We start from the raw sequence: 16,944 nt of genomic DNA, 5'->3' as shown, positions 1-16,944 counted from the left end.
AAGTCACCCAGTCTGACTACACCACTGAATGAGTGGAGTCGACCAGATCTAAAGTAAGGTAGGAGGAATAAGAGGCGAAGTGTAAAAGAATACGTTTCTATGCAGCTTTTAGCAATGTTCCTGCAATATCACAGTGGGAAAGTCCAGATATGGGCTACAAACACTAACCGTGTAGGGAATCGAAACTAGGTCTTTGGGTGAGTGAGTTAGTTTAGTTTTACGCCGCGCTCAGCAACATTCCAGCTATATGGCGGCGGTCTGTAAATAATCGAGTCTGGACCAGACAATCAAGTGATCAACAACATGAGCATTGATCTGCGCAATTGGGAACCAGTGACATGTGTCAACCAAATCAGCGAGCCTGACCGCCCGATCGCGTTAGTCGCCTCTCGTGACAAGAATACTCGCCTTTTATGGAAAGTATTGGTTGCTGAAGGCCTATTCTAGCCCGGGACCTTCACGGGTCTCTAGGTCTTTCGTGTGACGAGCGAACGCTTTAACCACTGGGCTACCCCTCCGCCCATGAGATGAGGAAAACAACATAGTAACTCCACCCAAGTGAGTGAGTTTAGTTTTACGCCGCACTCAGCAATATTCCAACTATATGGCGGCGGTCTGTAAATAATCGAGCCTGAACCAGACATCCCAGTGATCAACATCATGAGCATCGATCTGGGAACCGATGGCATGAGTCTCCAAGTCAGCTAGCCTGACCACCCGATCCCGCTAGTCGTCTTTTATGGCAAGCATGGGTTGCTGAAGGCCTAGTCTACCCCGGGACCTTTACGGATCAGCTCCACCTGAAAGAACTGATTTGTTGTGACCTTGGTCTCATATGTTCCTTTTGGATCAAACTTGACTTGTACGTTAGGTTTGTTTGAGATTGCAGATTGTTACTTAGTCCACATTTGCTAAAATAGTCGAGCATTTTATTTCATACGGTCTAAACGAGATGTTTCCGTCCTACGTGAAACATGGCAATGAACATGCATATTTTACTGCAGTTAATTCCGGAGAGACAACTGACAAAACTAACATAGCAGCTGTATGACAAACACTTGAACAAGGACTCTAATTTTGAATTGGTGTTATGTAGTTTATATCAGAGCAATATCAAAAGAGGCAGGGAAAGGAAGATCCGAAAGGATAGAGGTGGGAAAAAGCAAGAACCGGGGGGAATAGAGGTAAGGAAAAGTAAGAACCGGGGGGAATAGAGGTAAGGGAAAGTAAGAACCGGGGGGAATAGAGGTAAGGGAAAGTAAGAACCGAGGGGAATAGAGGTAAGGGAAAGTAAGAACCGGGGGGAATAGAGGTAAGGGAAAGTAAGAACCGGGGGGAATAGAGGTAAGGGAAAGTAAGAACCGGGGGGAATAGAGGTAAGGGAAAGTAAGAACCGGGGTGGAATAGAGGTAAGGGAAAGTAAGAACCGAGGGAGTAGAGGTACGCAAAAAAGTAAGAACCTCGAATTCTCGAAAAGAATCTCGAAAACTCAAGACAGATTAATCACCCAAAGATTCACTGGTCTACTTATCAAAGCGTGATACTAGTGTTGTAAAACTGTTTTTTTGACGACTGTGAGTGAGTGAGCGGCGGTCTGTAAATAATCGACTCCGGACTAAAGAATCAAGTGATGAACATCAACAACTTGAGGATAGATCTACAAAACTGGGATACGATGACATGTTTCAAGCAAGTCACCAAGGCTGCCCACCCGATCCCGTTAATCGCCTCTTACAACAAGCAAGGGTTGCTGAAGATAAATTCTAACTTGGACCTTTGCCAAGACTGTGAAGTAGTTGATTATTGTGTATTTTATTGAGTATCTTAAATCTGCACATCTTGCTGTGGCTTTGAAACAGCGTATTGGTTAGAAATAAACGTACGTCTGTCGCGTATGTAAGATAGGTTCTTTTTCAAAAAACAAACAATGTGCGTCTCATTATGGCTGGCTGGCTGGCTGGCTGGCTGGTTGGCTGGACAGATGGATAGATAGATAATCCCCACCGCGTTAAATAAAAAAATCAACTTAACCCAAATCACAATATTACGTCCAACGGGCTGTATGCGACCGTTGATTATTTTATGTCCGATTCAAATGATATTTCGACTTGATTAGTCACGTTCGAGTCAGGCGAGTTAGTTCCCTTAGACACATAGTCGTCCATTATTAATAATGTGGCACAAACCAAATTAATGCATGAACTATCAAATGTTATCCTGACTTTTTTCTGAGTACATTTACAATTTGTTAACCAAACTTGGGTCATAGGTTTTGAGATATTATATCCCGTGAAGGTTTCAGCAATATGAATATTATGAGAGAACCATACAAACATAATTAGTGAGTGGGTGGGTTTTACACCGCTTTCAGCAATATTCCAACACTATCACAGCAAAAATGGTCCATACAACGTTTTGTATATCCAGTGGAACATGGATGAAATGTTACAATAGTTAGCTCAACAAGTGGCGAACATACTGTATCCATGGTAACATAACGTAGTATCTGGTTATTGTTGTAATCAACCAGATCATACTGTGTAAACAACTACATGTATTTAGAAATGTTTTATTTTCAGTCACCTTAGTCTTACAATGGTACTTTTTCACAACAATTTACCGCAAACAACTGTCTAAAATACCCAAATTTAATAATTCATATTATTATTTTTATAAAAATATACACCGGCCTTCCCCAATAAAACCAACCAGTCAGGCTGAAACATATACTGAACAGCAAAAGAAACGCAGCTGTTGGTCAAGTATTTAAATAGAAGACCTAAACACTTTAATGAGATTTCATTTTTTCAAGTGTCTATAGATATCAAATATATCAACACGAGTTGATAAAGTAACAAATATCGGAGGTTTGCCGATGATATTTTAGCTGTATCAGTAGACACGAGGGTGAGATTCTATTTATCATCCAAAATTATTCTTCATTAATATTCAATGAAAATTGTAAACCAAAAGTCACTGTGTTCTTTAATCTGATTGGTTGAAAAACATGATCAAATGTTATTAGATTCCCGGAAACTACAAGACTATTCACTGCATACTGACGTGTAGAAACATCGAAAACAATTGTTTTGTTGTGTCATGAACATGGTGACGTCATTCAAATCATATTGTGACATAAAGTTAGAATGAGGTCACATAAAAGTAACTCCAGATGCAACCATGGGAACCAGCTGAAACGGCCAGCTGATGACACTTCACTGCTGTACTCATACTCGATGTCAACGAGTGCACACAGTAAAACCCTTTGGTTTACTTTTTGTGTTTACAACGTCGATAAACATCATGTGTTGGCCAATTTCTGGGTGTTATTGAGCATTTGAAGCATGGGAATACATTTGGAACTGAAGTATTCCCTTTCTTCCCTGCCACATGATTTTTATCTCCTAAATCAGGGAGCCAATATAGACAGGGAGAGGAAACTCCTCGGAAAGCCGCTGAACGTATGTCTCGGGCCGTTACGTAACCAGTGTAGCCAATATGCTGGCAGCATAGTATTTAAGAATGAGTCCGGTTTATTTTCAACAGCTGGTTAACAGCTGAGTGTTATAACAACTGAAATCCAACATGTAGAAGATAAGTTAACTATTTTGTCATTTCAGTTTACGTCAAATAATTGGTATAAGTGTCCCTATTAGGACAGTAGATTTGTAGTAAATTTTCAAGTCGTAAGTTATAGCTCACTGGCTTCTATTCTCGATTCACCGCGAAGATAGACTAAATTGTTCCGATAAAAGCTTCTTTCACACATTCGTTTAATTTTTAGGAGGAGAAGATACCTTTAGTTGAAAGCTATTTGCAAGTAATAGTGACAGTTCTATGACTTAAAAAGTGTTATGGTGTAATTGAGATGTGTGAAAAATATGACATTTCGTCATTGAAATGCTATACGCCGTTGTTTGAGTATTCCTAGTTACTTCCTCAAAAACATCTTTCACACACACCTCTAATTCATATGAGGGGAACATACTATGAGGTGAAATGTGTTTGCAAGTAATAGTGATAGTTTCATAATCGAAAAAAGAATGTTAGGGTGTATTTGAGGTGTGTGAAAACTATGACATACAGCCGATCTGATCTGATTCGCCATTGATGCTTGAGGGTTATAGTTCCATAACTTCTTTGTTTCTTGTTGATCTTATTATTTGACAAAACTGGAAAGGTGTTTTACAACGCTTTGTGAGAGTTTTACATTTTATTTCTGAGGGCAGTGTGACAGTGTCAGTTAACGTTTTGTTAATGTCCATTCAATTCCCCACAATAAGATATCTGAATAAATTATTAATGTAAACAAAAATGTTTCAAAGTACATGTTTTAAAAGGACAGCTGATGTTAACACGAGTTCTCGCGATATTTTTGCGTTCTTTAACATGTTTTGGGAGGGAAGGACGCCATGTATCATTTACTCGTTCATTCATTCACATAATTCTTGCTCTTAATTCTTACTATCATTCATTCATTCATTCATTCATTGTAAAATTCTGACTGATACAATAAACTGGCTGAATTTCTCTTAAAGCAGGGATAATCTACAACGTATATACTCTATATAGTGTCCCTGGCTAAACACAACTGAAGTTGCACTGGGAATGAGCCAAGTCGCAGTGTGTGTTGGAGCATGACGAGGTACACCTTAATTAGTACAAATGGTAAAGAAAGCAAGCGAGTGACCTATCCCTGTTGTAGAGTATCCCTGCCTAAATGTACATATCTGAACACTGCACTGCCATTAGACTTGCAGTGCAGCGATGTCATAGCATTGTGACAAATCTAGTGTCAAAACAACATCTCCTAGGAGATATCATCCTAATATCTATTGTCTGATCTCAGACAAGTGACATCTCCTGTGAAACAGTTTTGGATGATACAACACTTATACTCACCTGATTGATACATAACATGGTTTCATCTGCAACAACTTTATTTGCTGATAAATCAAGACCTGACAATCTTGTACCCATAGTAATCATCTGTATAAATACAGCAACAAGAAGTACAAATTTAAAAAATACATCAGAAACATGTTTCTCATTAAAATATATTCCCTGGCAATCTTTTCAATATTCTCTGAGAATGTGCAGCACCGGTAAGCTGTAAACCTGTACTATGTCTTGCTTCATTAATATGGCACCTACGGGCAAAATGTATGTAACATGTATCTTGTGGACTGCCCACATATATAGTCCATATATTCCATACCTTGCTTTAAAAAATAACACCCTAAACGCAAGTAAAAGCACTCTTTAAAGATTTTCATGAACATTTGATTCATGAACGTTTACAATTTCATCCACTTCTTAGAACAAGTGCTACAAAAGCTGACCTGGAGGATCGAGATAACTACACACTAATTCACATGTGACATTAATGATTATCAATGCAATTATGGCACCTGGATAATAAAGTTACAAACATCAGTTGGTAGTAATGCAAACATAAAAGTCAAACCATGTCTACTGTCTATGAATGCAATCTACAATTTCAAAAATACTTCAGATATAAAACAAATAATTAATAAAAATTGCCATTTTGATATAGAATACTGAAGTTATCAAATTTGTATATTTTTGTAATTCAAGGAGAACATTCATTCTCCCAAGGTTATTTACAAACAACTGCAGCCAAATATGGCAGAACATCACATAACTCCATATTTTCGATGTAAATATCAATAAGTTACTTTGATTTGAATAAACTAAATACAAGATTAGATCTCAAAAAGGTTCGTAAGTGGATAAATCCCCACAATTCAGAATTGCGACGTAATTTACATAGACTGACAAACAGAAGTGATAAACAAATTATGGATGCATAAAAACTGTCCATGCCTTGATGGCAACAATTTCAAAGTACCGCTTAACAGTAGCTATTTAATTGTTTTCATCCATTATACATTATTTTCTAATTTAGAATGCTATAATAAATACATACTACTCACACAAGTTTAGAGCACCCACAACTGGATAGTTGATTGTTGTTACATAAAATCGTCCAACACTCAATAATTTCTACTCTGTAGTATATATGCAAACAGGTATTGCTTCTTCAAGCACTTGACACTGAAACGTCGCATCACAGAAACAACGAAGTTGTTATCCATAAAGTATTATACTATTATCCATCAACTTCTAAAATGCCAATCAAACAGATGAAACCAGATTACATTGAATACTATCTTGGTATATCCGTTGACAGCACTTACATACATTGGCCCCTTGGTAGAGGCTAAGTTGATACAAGCAGATTTCTGGGATAAATACTGTGTATTGTCCTCTCTGTGTGTGAATCTGACACTCATTGAAGAATATAAGAGTATACTACCCTATGACAAATGGAAACTTCTGTGTTCAGCAGAAATGCTCTGATCAACCTAATTGAAGGAAATATTTAAATCATGGTCATCACTACCTTGACAAATAAGGTATGATCTTGTTTGTCTTAATCGAAACTTTCAGCTGAAAAATTGCTTCCTTTTTGTTCTACATATATTTCTATCACTTGTTCATTCCGGACATGTAGTAATTATCTTAATTAAGTGAAATATCTGTAATTTGATCATTCAATGCCGCAAACAGAAAGTTAAACAATAACAATTTTAAAATGAACTTATGACCCTCAGTGAGCAATTTGTGATTAAAGATAAAACCACAACCCTGTACTACTCTGTTTAACAAATAATCACTTAATCCCGCTTTGCATGGAACTGATAGGGCAGTTAGTTCTCCTCCAACTCACCCCTGACCACAATGAAAATTTAATAAATAATAATTTATTTATTGATTTTGACAGAATTGTCTATGAAAACAAGGTTTGTAACTCAAAAACTAGGCAAAGCAGGAGACAAAACTAAATGATAGTAGATTTTGAGAACATATAGCTTTCATTTTTCACAACAGCTGTCGTGATTTCAGGTTTGTACAATCCTGTATATTATCCTGTATATCCTCATATTACAATTACATCACAGAGACGTGCAGCTCTGATTGGTTGAAATTTCGTTTGCATTTGAGAATTTAAGGTAATTAAAGATCGAAATGAGCAGGGTTTCATTTATAACGATGTCAATGAGTGACTTTTATTTATTTTCACCCCCTAGAGTATATGCGATCTTTAACGTGCACTAAAACAAAATCAGCCTTGGTTGGGTTCAGTCAGCATTTAGAGTTTTGCCTGGCCTAGTCATAAGCCAAAGTCATAGTCTGGGGCACCTGCTTTGTATGATGAAAAGAATCTCACGTGAGACTCTGAGTCAAACATGGTGGCCTTGACCGCTGGAAGTTCATACATTCTCTTCTGCCAGGCTGCCAGGTTAGGAAAGTTGCTTTCATTGATGACATACTTTGGCGCCAATTTCTCCACGACTCCACCTCTTTCAAACCATGGCCACAGAGTGAAGTCCACCATGCATGGGGTAGCACCTGGTTTGGAGGAAAGGGGTGAATGAGACTCAGTGTTTTACCAACACATAAACAACAGATTTGTACTGAGATTCAGATAGTCTCCAACACATGGTCCATGTTAGACTATACAGACCTGCCCTCCCCATGTGTCTTCAAAGTTTAGTCATGGTGGCTGAAAAGTGTATTTTGAGGTGGAAAGGCGTACAGTCTCATAAGGAACATTATCTCGCACCTCCCAGCATGTCTCCCAAAAATATTAACATCTGCATGGAAATATGCACAATACATATACTTGGCTCCTTTAGTCGACTTGCTTATTCCAGGGATGGAAGTGTATTTCTCAGTGAGCGAGTGAGTTTAGTTTTACGCCTCACTCAGCAATATTCCAGCTGTATGGCGGCGGTCTGTAAATAATCAAGACTGGACCAGATAATCCGGTGATCAACAACATGAGCATCGATCTGTTCAATTGGGAACCGATGACATGCGCCAACCAAGTCAGCGAGTCTGACCACCTGATCCCATCAGTCGCCTCTTACGACAAGCATAGACGCCTTTTATGGCAAGCATGGGTTGCTGAAGGCCTACCATCATGGGTTAAGTATATTTCTCAATAAAGTTTTGATCGAAGGATAGTATTTGGATTTTTGAATGTGGGGATTTGTCAATGGCTTGATCATCCAGGCTGTTGTCATTCGTAAGCAGTCGGACTCTATCAGTAGGACTTGGGTATGCAAGATGATGGCATTGATAAACAATACTGAAGAAGAGATAAAGATGTTCTCAATGATAGCTAATAATAGTTGAACTATGTTGAATATAACTCATATGGCACACAATCTGCAAGTTTCAGAAGAGAACTGATTGTTAATCTCAGTCAGCTAAGAGTGAGAGTTAAACTCTTTGGTCAGTTTCAGAAGAGAACTGATTGTTAATCTCAGCACCATTTCATATTCTCACCTCCAAAGAATTCGCCTCGCTCTCCAAGGGCAGTTTCATAACGTTTCAAACTTTTGAAGTAGTTCTCTCCTGCCTCATCGCTGCCTCCTGCCATCAGTAACTTGTAATAGTTAGTTACAACCTGTAACATAAACAAGCATCTGTACCAGACAGTCAACACCTGTAACAGTACACATATTTTGTATCACCAATGAGAACTACTTCCATCTGAACGCCTCTTTTGATTACCCTCACTTAAAACAAACAGAGCTTGACAGTCCTAGTATTCATAGTATCAATTCATCAAATGTTTTAGAATAGTTATCATGCATGTAACAATGGCTAATTTAGCCTCTATACCTTTGTATTAACTATCATCAGCATTCATTTTATGCTTGTACTTATTGTGTATATTTTCTTGTGAATTTTTGATTAAAAAAAAAATTATAAAAATTCCAGGATAAAAAATAGAGAATCCCACCCATGCGTCTACCAATAACAAATATATCAACAAGAATTAATAACATAACAAATATCTAAGGCTTGCCATAGCCTCTTACGACAAGCATATTCACTTTTTATGGCAAGCATGGGTTGCTGAAGGCCTATTCTACCCCAAACCTTCAAAGGTCAAATGAATCCAGGAGAACTCAGGAGTGGAGTGCAGCCACAACGGAGATGCTACTGATCAGGATTTGGATGAGGATAGTGGATAGAATGAGGACATTCCCATCAATGAAATCCCCTCAAGGGAAACCCATATGGACTGAGTTATATCAGCCCCTCTGGAATTAATCCGAGCTGTCATCCAGGACCTAGTTCCATACAGGCATCATAGTGCTATGACTACTGCAGGTCTATATTGCAGTAAGTGTTACGATTGTCATAGGGTTACGATCACTCTGAGGAACGGGCGAAAACCCATTAACTTCCTTGCTGCTGTGGGGCGATGGGGTAGCCTAGTGGTTAAAGCGTTTGCTCGTCACGCTGAAGACCAGGGTTCGATTCCCCACATGGGTACAATGTGTGAAGCCCATTTTCTGGTGTCCCCCGCCATGATATTGCTGGAACATTGCCAAAAAGCAGCGTAAAACTAAACTCACTCACTCCTTGCTGCTGTAGTGTTAGGGATAGTTAGGAATAGTAAGTAGACTATCTTTAAAGCCATCTTATCAAAAGCTTTGATGCTGAGCAAGGATGGTTTTATGTCACTGACAGCAAGATTCCACCAATATCACGAGGAGGACACTAGAAATGGGTTCACTCATTATACCCATGTGGGGAATCAAACTCAGGTTTTCAGCATGGTAAGTGGACACTTTCATCATTGGGCTACCCCACTGCCCTAAATATCTGATCTTGTGTGAGTGAGCGAGTTGAGTTTTACGCACTCAGCAATATACCAGCAGCTATGTGGCGGCAGACTGTAAATAATCGAGCTGAAGGCCTATTCTACGTCGGATCTTCACAACTGAGTGAGAGTGAATTCACTCGGATCTTGAGAAGCAAGATCTATGAGAAGCATTCCTTTTTGATTGATCAAGTTGGCCTGAGAATAGTGGGTTTCTGGGTGATCAGCAGCCACAATAGTGCTTTTAAGTTAGCCTTCAAGTTACAGTGTTCAAGTTAAGGTAAATTCATTGAAATAATTTGGATCTACTTGTGTTCAAGGTGACCTAGAAAGGAGAGTTGTGAAGAAAGTCCTTCTGAGATAAAGTGGTGACGGGTGGAGTCCCTGCAGGCCATTTATTTACAGAGTCACTGTATAAATCACATTATGATTCAGTAATGACGAAGCTATAACTTTCCTGTATTTATTTGCTTTATTAAAGGTCACATGCAACGTAAAACACAACTTTGCAGATTCTGGTACCTTTCGGTATGCACTTACCGAAACAAATCATAAAAAATGCCAGTTCAACCCATAAAGTTGAAAAAAAAAAACGCGCTTAAAAAAAGCCCGCAAAATCAGAGTTCAAACGTTTTACTAAATTTCCCCAAGTGCTGGGGGCAAAACTGGTTTCAACACCTGTGCTGCGCTGTGTCAGTAACACATGCGCAGTGAATAGGTTCGCGGAGCTTGAAACAGTATGCATGGCCAGAGTCTGAGCTCGTGAGCAGTGGTCTAATCTTGGTTGTGTACACAAACAAGTAAATAATCTACTCGTTACGTAAAAAAAATTTATTGTCTGTGGTAAGCAGTCTCTGTCACAGAGAAAGCTCAGTGTCTGGTTTATTCATACCTATATGTCTGCCTGTCTGTCTGGTAAAGACAACATGCAGTACACAGCTTCAATCATTGACCACGTGCAATTTGAACTTAACACCTATCAGACTATACGACATAAAGAAGATTCATTGATTTATGACTCGTGCACCCGAGTCCCGTCTCTGCCACATTATGTAATTAGGCAGGTGTGATACACACCTTTATGTGTGTGGGTTGCAAACATTCATTTTTTTCGGATGAGTGGATCTGACAGAAACTGGTGCAAACTCTTGTCAGTTTCAAGTCCAGCTTTGTACTTGGACGAATGACAGATTCCAACCACGCAGTAGTTTACCATCTCTACTGACATGATTTTTGATTGGATTGAGCACAAATTCAGAGAACATGTATTTTTAAAACCTAACATCTCTATATACATTCTTCATAGATAACAACTTCTTTTAGTGTATATCATTTTTTGTTTGACAACATTATATGAATCCATACTGAAACGACACATCAAGTACACAAAAAGAAGTTGTTATCCATAAAGAATCTTACTTTCTTGTGACTCGCCATACTTCTAAAATGCCCATCAAACAGATCATCTTTCTGTACACACAATGAACCCTCAGCATATCAGCAAATGAACCAGCCAATCAGAAGCTGTCGTTACACTTGAGTGCAGATCCACCCGCTATGACTGGGTTCGGTCTCCCGAGGGCTTCGTTTCGGGGGAAGTAAGCCGAAGTACAAAATATTGCACTTTTGAATCGCGATTGAACGCTTATAATTTTGTTTATTTGGTTTTTTTTAAAAAGCAGCAATGTATATTGTATGTCATGAATAATTCATTAATGTGTTTTTTATTATGTTTGATTTTTTGGTTGCATGTGACCTTTAAGCTTTGCAATGTGGCATTACTTCTAGTAGATTTAAGCTACAGCATAAGGATTAATACAAGCTGATGTGACCAGTGTTTGGACGAGTCACAAACTGTTATATTTACCTGTGAGAAGGTTTCTGACAGAATCCTATCCCTTGCCCTCTGGAAGGGATCCTGTGGGTACAGAGGAATGTCTGGGTAGACTTGGTCCAGGTAGTCATCACATACTAGTGACTCGTACACCACCTTGTCGTCCTTCTCAAGTACTGGCACCAGGCCCAAGGGGTTTCGCTCCAGAAACCAGTCTGGCTTCTTCTTCAAGTCCACATTAATTGTTTCATACCTGGGAACAGACACATGCATTGTTGCCTACGACTTCACCAAGTCACATGCTTCAGCAGATTGCATTTTAGATTTTGTAACATGTTATATGTGGGATTACACTTTCTAAGTAAAGTGCAAATTCTAGTACTTTTTTTGCATTGTGTACTAGAATTTACACTTTACTAAGAAAGTGTAATCCCAAATATAACATGTTACATTTGATCACTTTCTAAATGGCATTGTGTAATTTTAGGATTTCATTAATGCATTTATTGTTATTAATTCAAATAATACTCCCACCCTCAACAATGTTTGTTTTAAGTGTAAGGTGTAATACTCCAAATGCTGTTGTCTACTGTAGTTAACTAACTCCTTAATAGCCTCCTCCAAAATAACATTACACAGCTTGTTCTCAAAGGCACAATATCACACATTTTTGACAATATTTTGGCCTATATATAATATTTTGGGGGCATATGCATTCACTGTAGCTTTCTGTTGATGCATTAAAAGACTTAATTTCCCTTAGGACTTGCCTGAAATCGGTAACTGAAGCTATGCCATATATGGACCGTAAACAATTGCTCAGTACATCAAAGACCGTCTCATGTTGTGTTGTTGAGTTTGCCGAACTTGTTTCAATCACAAGTTATGCGTAAGATAATTGTAAAAAGCACTCAATGGGACATAACTCTATGGGGTTTGCTTGCACTAATGTTAAGCCAGTAGATGGCATGAAAATTGATTTAATGCAATTCATTCAAGCTCCATAATATAATATTGTACTCTAAACACATTTTGCGGGAAATACATTATGCGGTAGCTCCCTTAACGGTTGACAGTTAGTACTATTGACAGATATTGACAGAAAAGCAGTGTTTATTTCGAATTTAGTGTGATACAGTGCATTTAAAGTGATAAGTAAGGTTATAGTGTTTGATGTTGTTAGTGTCTTTGCCAATAGGTATGTACAATGTCACCAGTGGGCGCCATTGTTTCAGTGGGCATGTAAAGTTGTGAGAGCCAAGAAGGAGTGTTGAATGTTTTGCCAGTGATGTAGTTGGTGTGTTCTCTGTTTTTGTCAGTGCATTAGCGGCATTGTTTACTGTTGTCAGTATCCTTGTGGCAATGTTTACTGTTGTCAGTGCCTTAATGGCAATGCTTACTGCTGCCACTGCCTTAGTAGAAATGTTTTCTGTAGTCTGTGCCTTAGCAGCAATGTGTACAGTTGCCAGTGCCTTGGTAGCAATATTTACTGTTGTCAGTGCCTTAGTGGCAATGTTGTCAGTGCCTTGGTGGCAATGTTTACTGTTGTCAGTGCCTGAGTGGCAATGTTAAGTGAGTGAGTGAGTGAGTTTACATTTAACTGCATATTGGCAATATTGCAGCCATATCCTGACAAGAACATACTTGACATAGAAAAGGAATGTATGAAATTAATGAAAACCTGTCAATGAAGGACAGCAAAACAACTAAAATACCACAATTAGAATTTAAAACCAGCATGGGGAGTTTAAACTGATAGCCCTATTCAGAGAGTACAGTATAAAACCTGGCTATAGATTGCCATAGTAGGGACCATGAGGACTTACAGTACTTTTAAAACAACAAGAATAATACATTTAAAAAGCCTGGGAAGTTTAAATTGACACGAAAGTTTTGGGTTTTACGTACCCTCTCAGGTGAATAAAAAATTTTCAGTACTTTAACCCCCTTTGAAGATACAGCCACTCACAATTGACGTTAGCCATATAAACTTCCAAACATAAAACATTTACCTATTCACAATTCATTTAACAAATTTAATTCTTTTAAAGATGCAATAATTAAATGACATCTAATATTCTTAAAAAGATCATTCAAAGTTCATGATTTGAAATAGTTATCCCCTGTGATGGAATATTCAATGCTGTGAAGCAACACATGCTTGATTGTTTTATCACAAGGGATACAAGAATGAGGATCCTCACCTTTAAGCAAATAATCATGTGTATATCTTGTGTGGCCAATGTGACATTATAAGTTGTTCACTGGTCGCGAGAGAGCCATGGGCTCATGTACCCTACAGGTTAGTTTATGTTCCCGGAGCCTTTTGAATGTGAGGTGAATCGCCATTTTGCAGATGACACAAGGTAATTAGATTTAGAGTTATCTCCCTAACATCAATTTTCAATGGCAAAACATCGATAATGTCCATGTTTGATGCGTGATTTAATGTTATTCGAGGTAAAAAAGTACTACCATGAAGCACCAGAAGAGTTCGGAATTCCCAATGGTGTACATAGAAAATAATACATTGCCTGTAAGCAGGGTACATTGAAAATAATAGAATAGCTCTTAGCCAATAAGAAAGTGACATTCATGTGTGAGGTAAGATAAAGTCGTATGATAAGCTCCTCAAATCTGGACTGACAACCCAAGTATCTGTAGCCAATACAGGGTTTTATAGCATGTAATTTATTCATACCTACTTGAGTGTCCCACTTCTTCTGCATCAGATCATGGATGTAAGATCTAATGACAGCTTCAGAATCTGAGTCTGGAATAAGAAGTGGCGTCACAGATTTGTTGGGTGCTGCTTTAGCAGCAAGATCTGCCACTGTAATCTCAGAAATGCTTACTTGGCTGGGTAACCAACAAAAGATAATGTTGTATTGGCCAGTAGCAAGATCATTATCCCATTCAATAATTTCTATTAAAAGTGGATGTTTACTTGATAAGTTTTTAATAGCCTGAAGGCAAGAAAGAGTGTCTGAATATATTATATATTGTTTATGTTAAGGGTCACCTGAATATATTTAAGTGCTGTTAATGTGGCATTAGCTTCTGCTGTGGAAATAGAAATGCTATCTGGTAATCTAGAAGATACTGCTCTGGATCCTATGACTACTGCACCATCATTCTTGGTCCCATCTGTAAATACGGATTTGTAATTGCTAGGCAATGTTGAGTGTTGTCAGTGCCTTGGTACTAATGTTTACTGCTGCCAGAGTCTTAGTGGCAATGTTGTCAGTGCCTTGGTGGCAATGTTTACTATTGCAGGTGCCTTGGTGGCAACATGTACTCTTGTCAGTGCCTTAAAGAGAAATGTTTAGCGCTTCCATTGCCCCGTTGGCAATGTTTACTATTGTCAGTCCCTTCTTGGTAATGTTGGCTGTTGTCAGTGCCTTAGTGGCAATATTTACTCCTATCAGTGCCCTCTTGGCAATGTTTGCTGTTGTCAATGCGTTAGTGGCAATATTTATTCCTATCAGTGCCCTCTTGGCAATGTTTGCTGTTGTCAGTACCTTCTTGGCAATGTCTATTGTTGTCATTGAATGTTTACTATTGTCAGTGCCTCAGTGGAAGTGTTTTCTGTTGTTGGTGTTTCAGTGGAACAAACTGGGAAAGTTTTAGCTTGTGTTTCCACTCACGGTATCTTCTTGTGCTCCAGCACAAGACGGGTTCTCTGGGCAAATGGACAGAATCTCATGCTGTAGATCCGCAATGTCCCTGGGGAGAGGCTAGGGTAGGGAGACCCTGGCGACAAAGACATGACTGTTTACTTGATACCCGAGACAGTCAAAATGGTCATGGTTCAGCCTGTCATGGAACATGTAACATTCAACACAACAGTGATACAACCACTGATGTGACATATCAATGTTAAAAGGCAGATTTTCCTGATCAATGCTGATGCTGCAGGTGTTGTTCATGGTCATGCATTCTCATTATAGAGAATGTTTCCAATGAGTTTTATTGAGAAAATATCATCTAGACCCCGTTATTGCAGCAAATGAAACAGTGCAGCAAAACAATCACTACAACAGCTTGTGTGTGACTACAGAAGTATTTATGAGACTCCTGTACAGTGACTCAGCAAATTTTGATGACCTGAGTATGAGTGGACTTTACACACTGTAAAATGAAAAGAATTTCAATGCTGAGAGTTTTAGTCACAACACACCACACACTTGGATGTGAATAGATTGATCAAACTGAAAACTGAGTATATATTTCAGACAGATCTGACGAACTGAGATATTCAACATAGTTTTGTGGGTATGCTCTCTACCATAAATCATTCAATGTCTATAGCTAATGAACTCTCGCAAAACAATGGCGGCGCATTTTCTCGCAGGACATCAATTTGTGAAAGCATTTTCACATGAACAATACATTGCGTATTCTGACACATCCACAAGTAGCCCGAACGTCGTGTGTTTCAATGAGGTAAGAGTTCCGCCCGTACCCCTACCCCAAACAAAAACCAAAATTACAGCCTGACATCCATACCTCACGGTAACTTTTCATTCAGTAAACTAGAACAGGTATAAGTAATAAAAAATCAATAAATTTGTTGGAATATTACATCGGGGAAGAAGCTGTGTAAAACGCGGGGTTTACAGAGGAACTCTTACCTGACTGTACATCATATCGCAAGAACAAGATCTAGATCTTGTAGAAGCAGATCGGGGCTGACAGTGATTGAGTCTGTGTCCTCAAAACTTGGTGAAAGTAAGCTGACACTGACAAGAACTGGGAGACTGCATTGTGGCCAAACAGATCGTAAGAGTTTCGGGACTGGTGACACCAGTGGTGGTCCGAGCGGTGTTACAATTAATATTGTTAACTAGATCTAGATACTGTTTAAGTTCTTGTGAATCGCCCGTCGTTTCAATGTCGACCTCGGATTCGGGGTGAGACTTTGATGGACATCCCGAACATACTAGTAACATACCTTTGGAGTGTGACTTGAGGGACATGGTGTAGCTAGAACACTTGGCAAGACGGAGACAAACAACCTGGATGTTGTCACAACGTTTGAACTGTGGAATGGGTGTGAACAATTTGTGCACTTTCGACGCTCCTGTGACCAGCCGTGTGCAGAGCATTGGCCAGTTTTTCAGTGCACCCGTAACTACTCGTGCCCAAAATGGTTCCACGTCCTGTTTGCGCCGCGAATGTTAAATGTAAATAGAGCTAGAGCCCAGTCTTCAAATCGATTCAACTCGTGCGTGTTCGTGAAGACGTCCGGAAACACACGAGGAGTTTCGACTATTCTTGTAACCTGCGCACTGATGACTTTGCATTTCAAGATTGTCACATGATAATTTGCAAAACACGTGGCGGGGCTTTTCTCTTGCTTGTAACAAATATCGTCTTTTTCTCTGAAGCCTGAATCGTC

General features: G+C 38.9%; 1 protein-coding gene across 1 annotated transcript; it reads right to left on the bottom strand.

Moving 5' to 3' along the window:
- Window positions 1-4,922: 4,922 nt before the first annotated feature.
- Window positions 4,923-16,723, bottom strand: LOC137257769 (pyrimidodiazepine synthase-like). Its single transcript, XM_067795194.1, has 5 exons — window positions 16,498-16,723; window positions 15,191-15,296; window positions 11,577-11,796; window positions 8,380-8,500; window positions 4,923-7,437 (listed from the first exon to the last, which is right to left on the bottom strand). Exons 1-5 carry the CDS (start codon window positions 16,649-16,651, stop codon window positions 7,199-7,201), a joined length of 840 nt encoding a protein of 279 aa, XP_067651295.1. The 5' UTR covers window positions 16,652-16,723; the 3' UTR covers window positions 4,923-7,198.
- Window positions 16,724-16,944: the final 221 nt, after the last annotated feature.

The sequence above is a fragment of the Haliotis asinina genome, chromosome 12 (genome assembly GCF_037392515.1).
Source record: "Haliotis asinina isolate JCU_RB_2024 chromosome 12, JCU_Hal_asi_v2, whole genome shotgun sequence".
NCBI lineage: Eukaryota > Metazoa > Mollusca > Gastropoda > Lepetellida > Haliotidae > Haliotis > Haliotis asinina.
This window is presented reverse-complemented; position numbering and strand designations above follow the sequence as displayed.

Excerpts from the sequence above, each read along its gene's own strand:
- LOC137257769 (XM_067795194.1), bottom strand. The coding sequence starts at position 16,651 with ATGCTCTGCACACGGCTGGTCACAGGAGCGTCGAAAGTGCACAAATTG. Across the intron at positions 15,297-16,497 it reads CCTCAAGTCACACTCCAAAG|GGTCTCCCTACCCTAGCCTC; the intron begins GTATGTTACTAG and ends CTTTGTCGCCAG. Across the intron at positions 8,501-11,576 it reads TGTCAGAAACCTTCTCACAG|GTTGTAACTAACTATTACAA; the intron begins GTAAATATAACA and ends TTTATGTTACAG.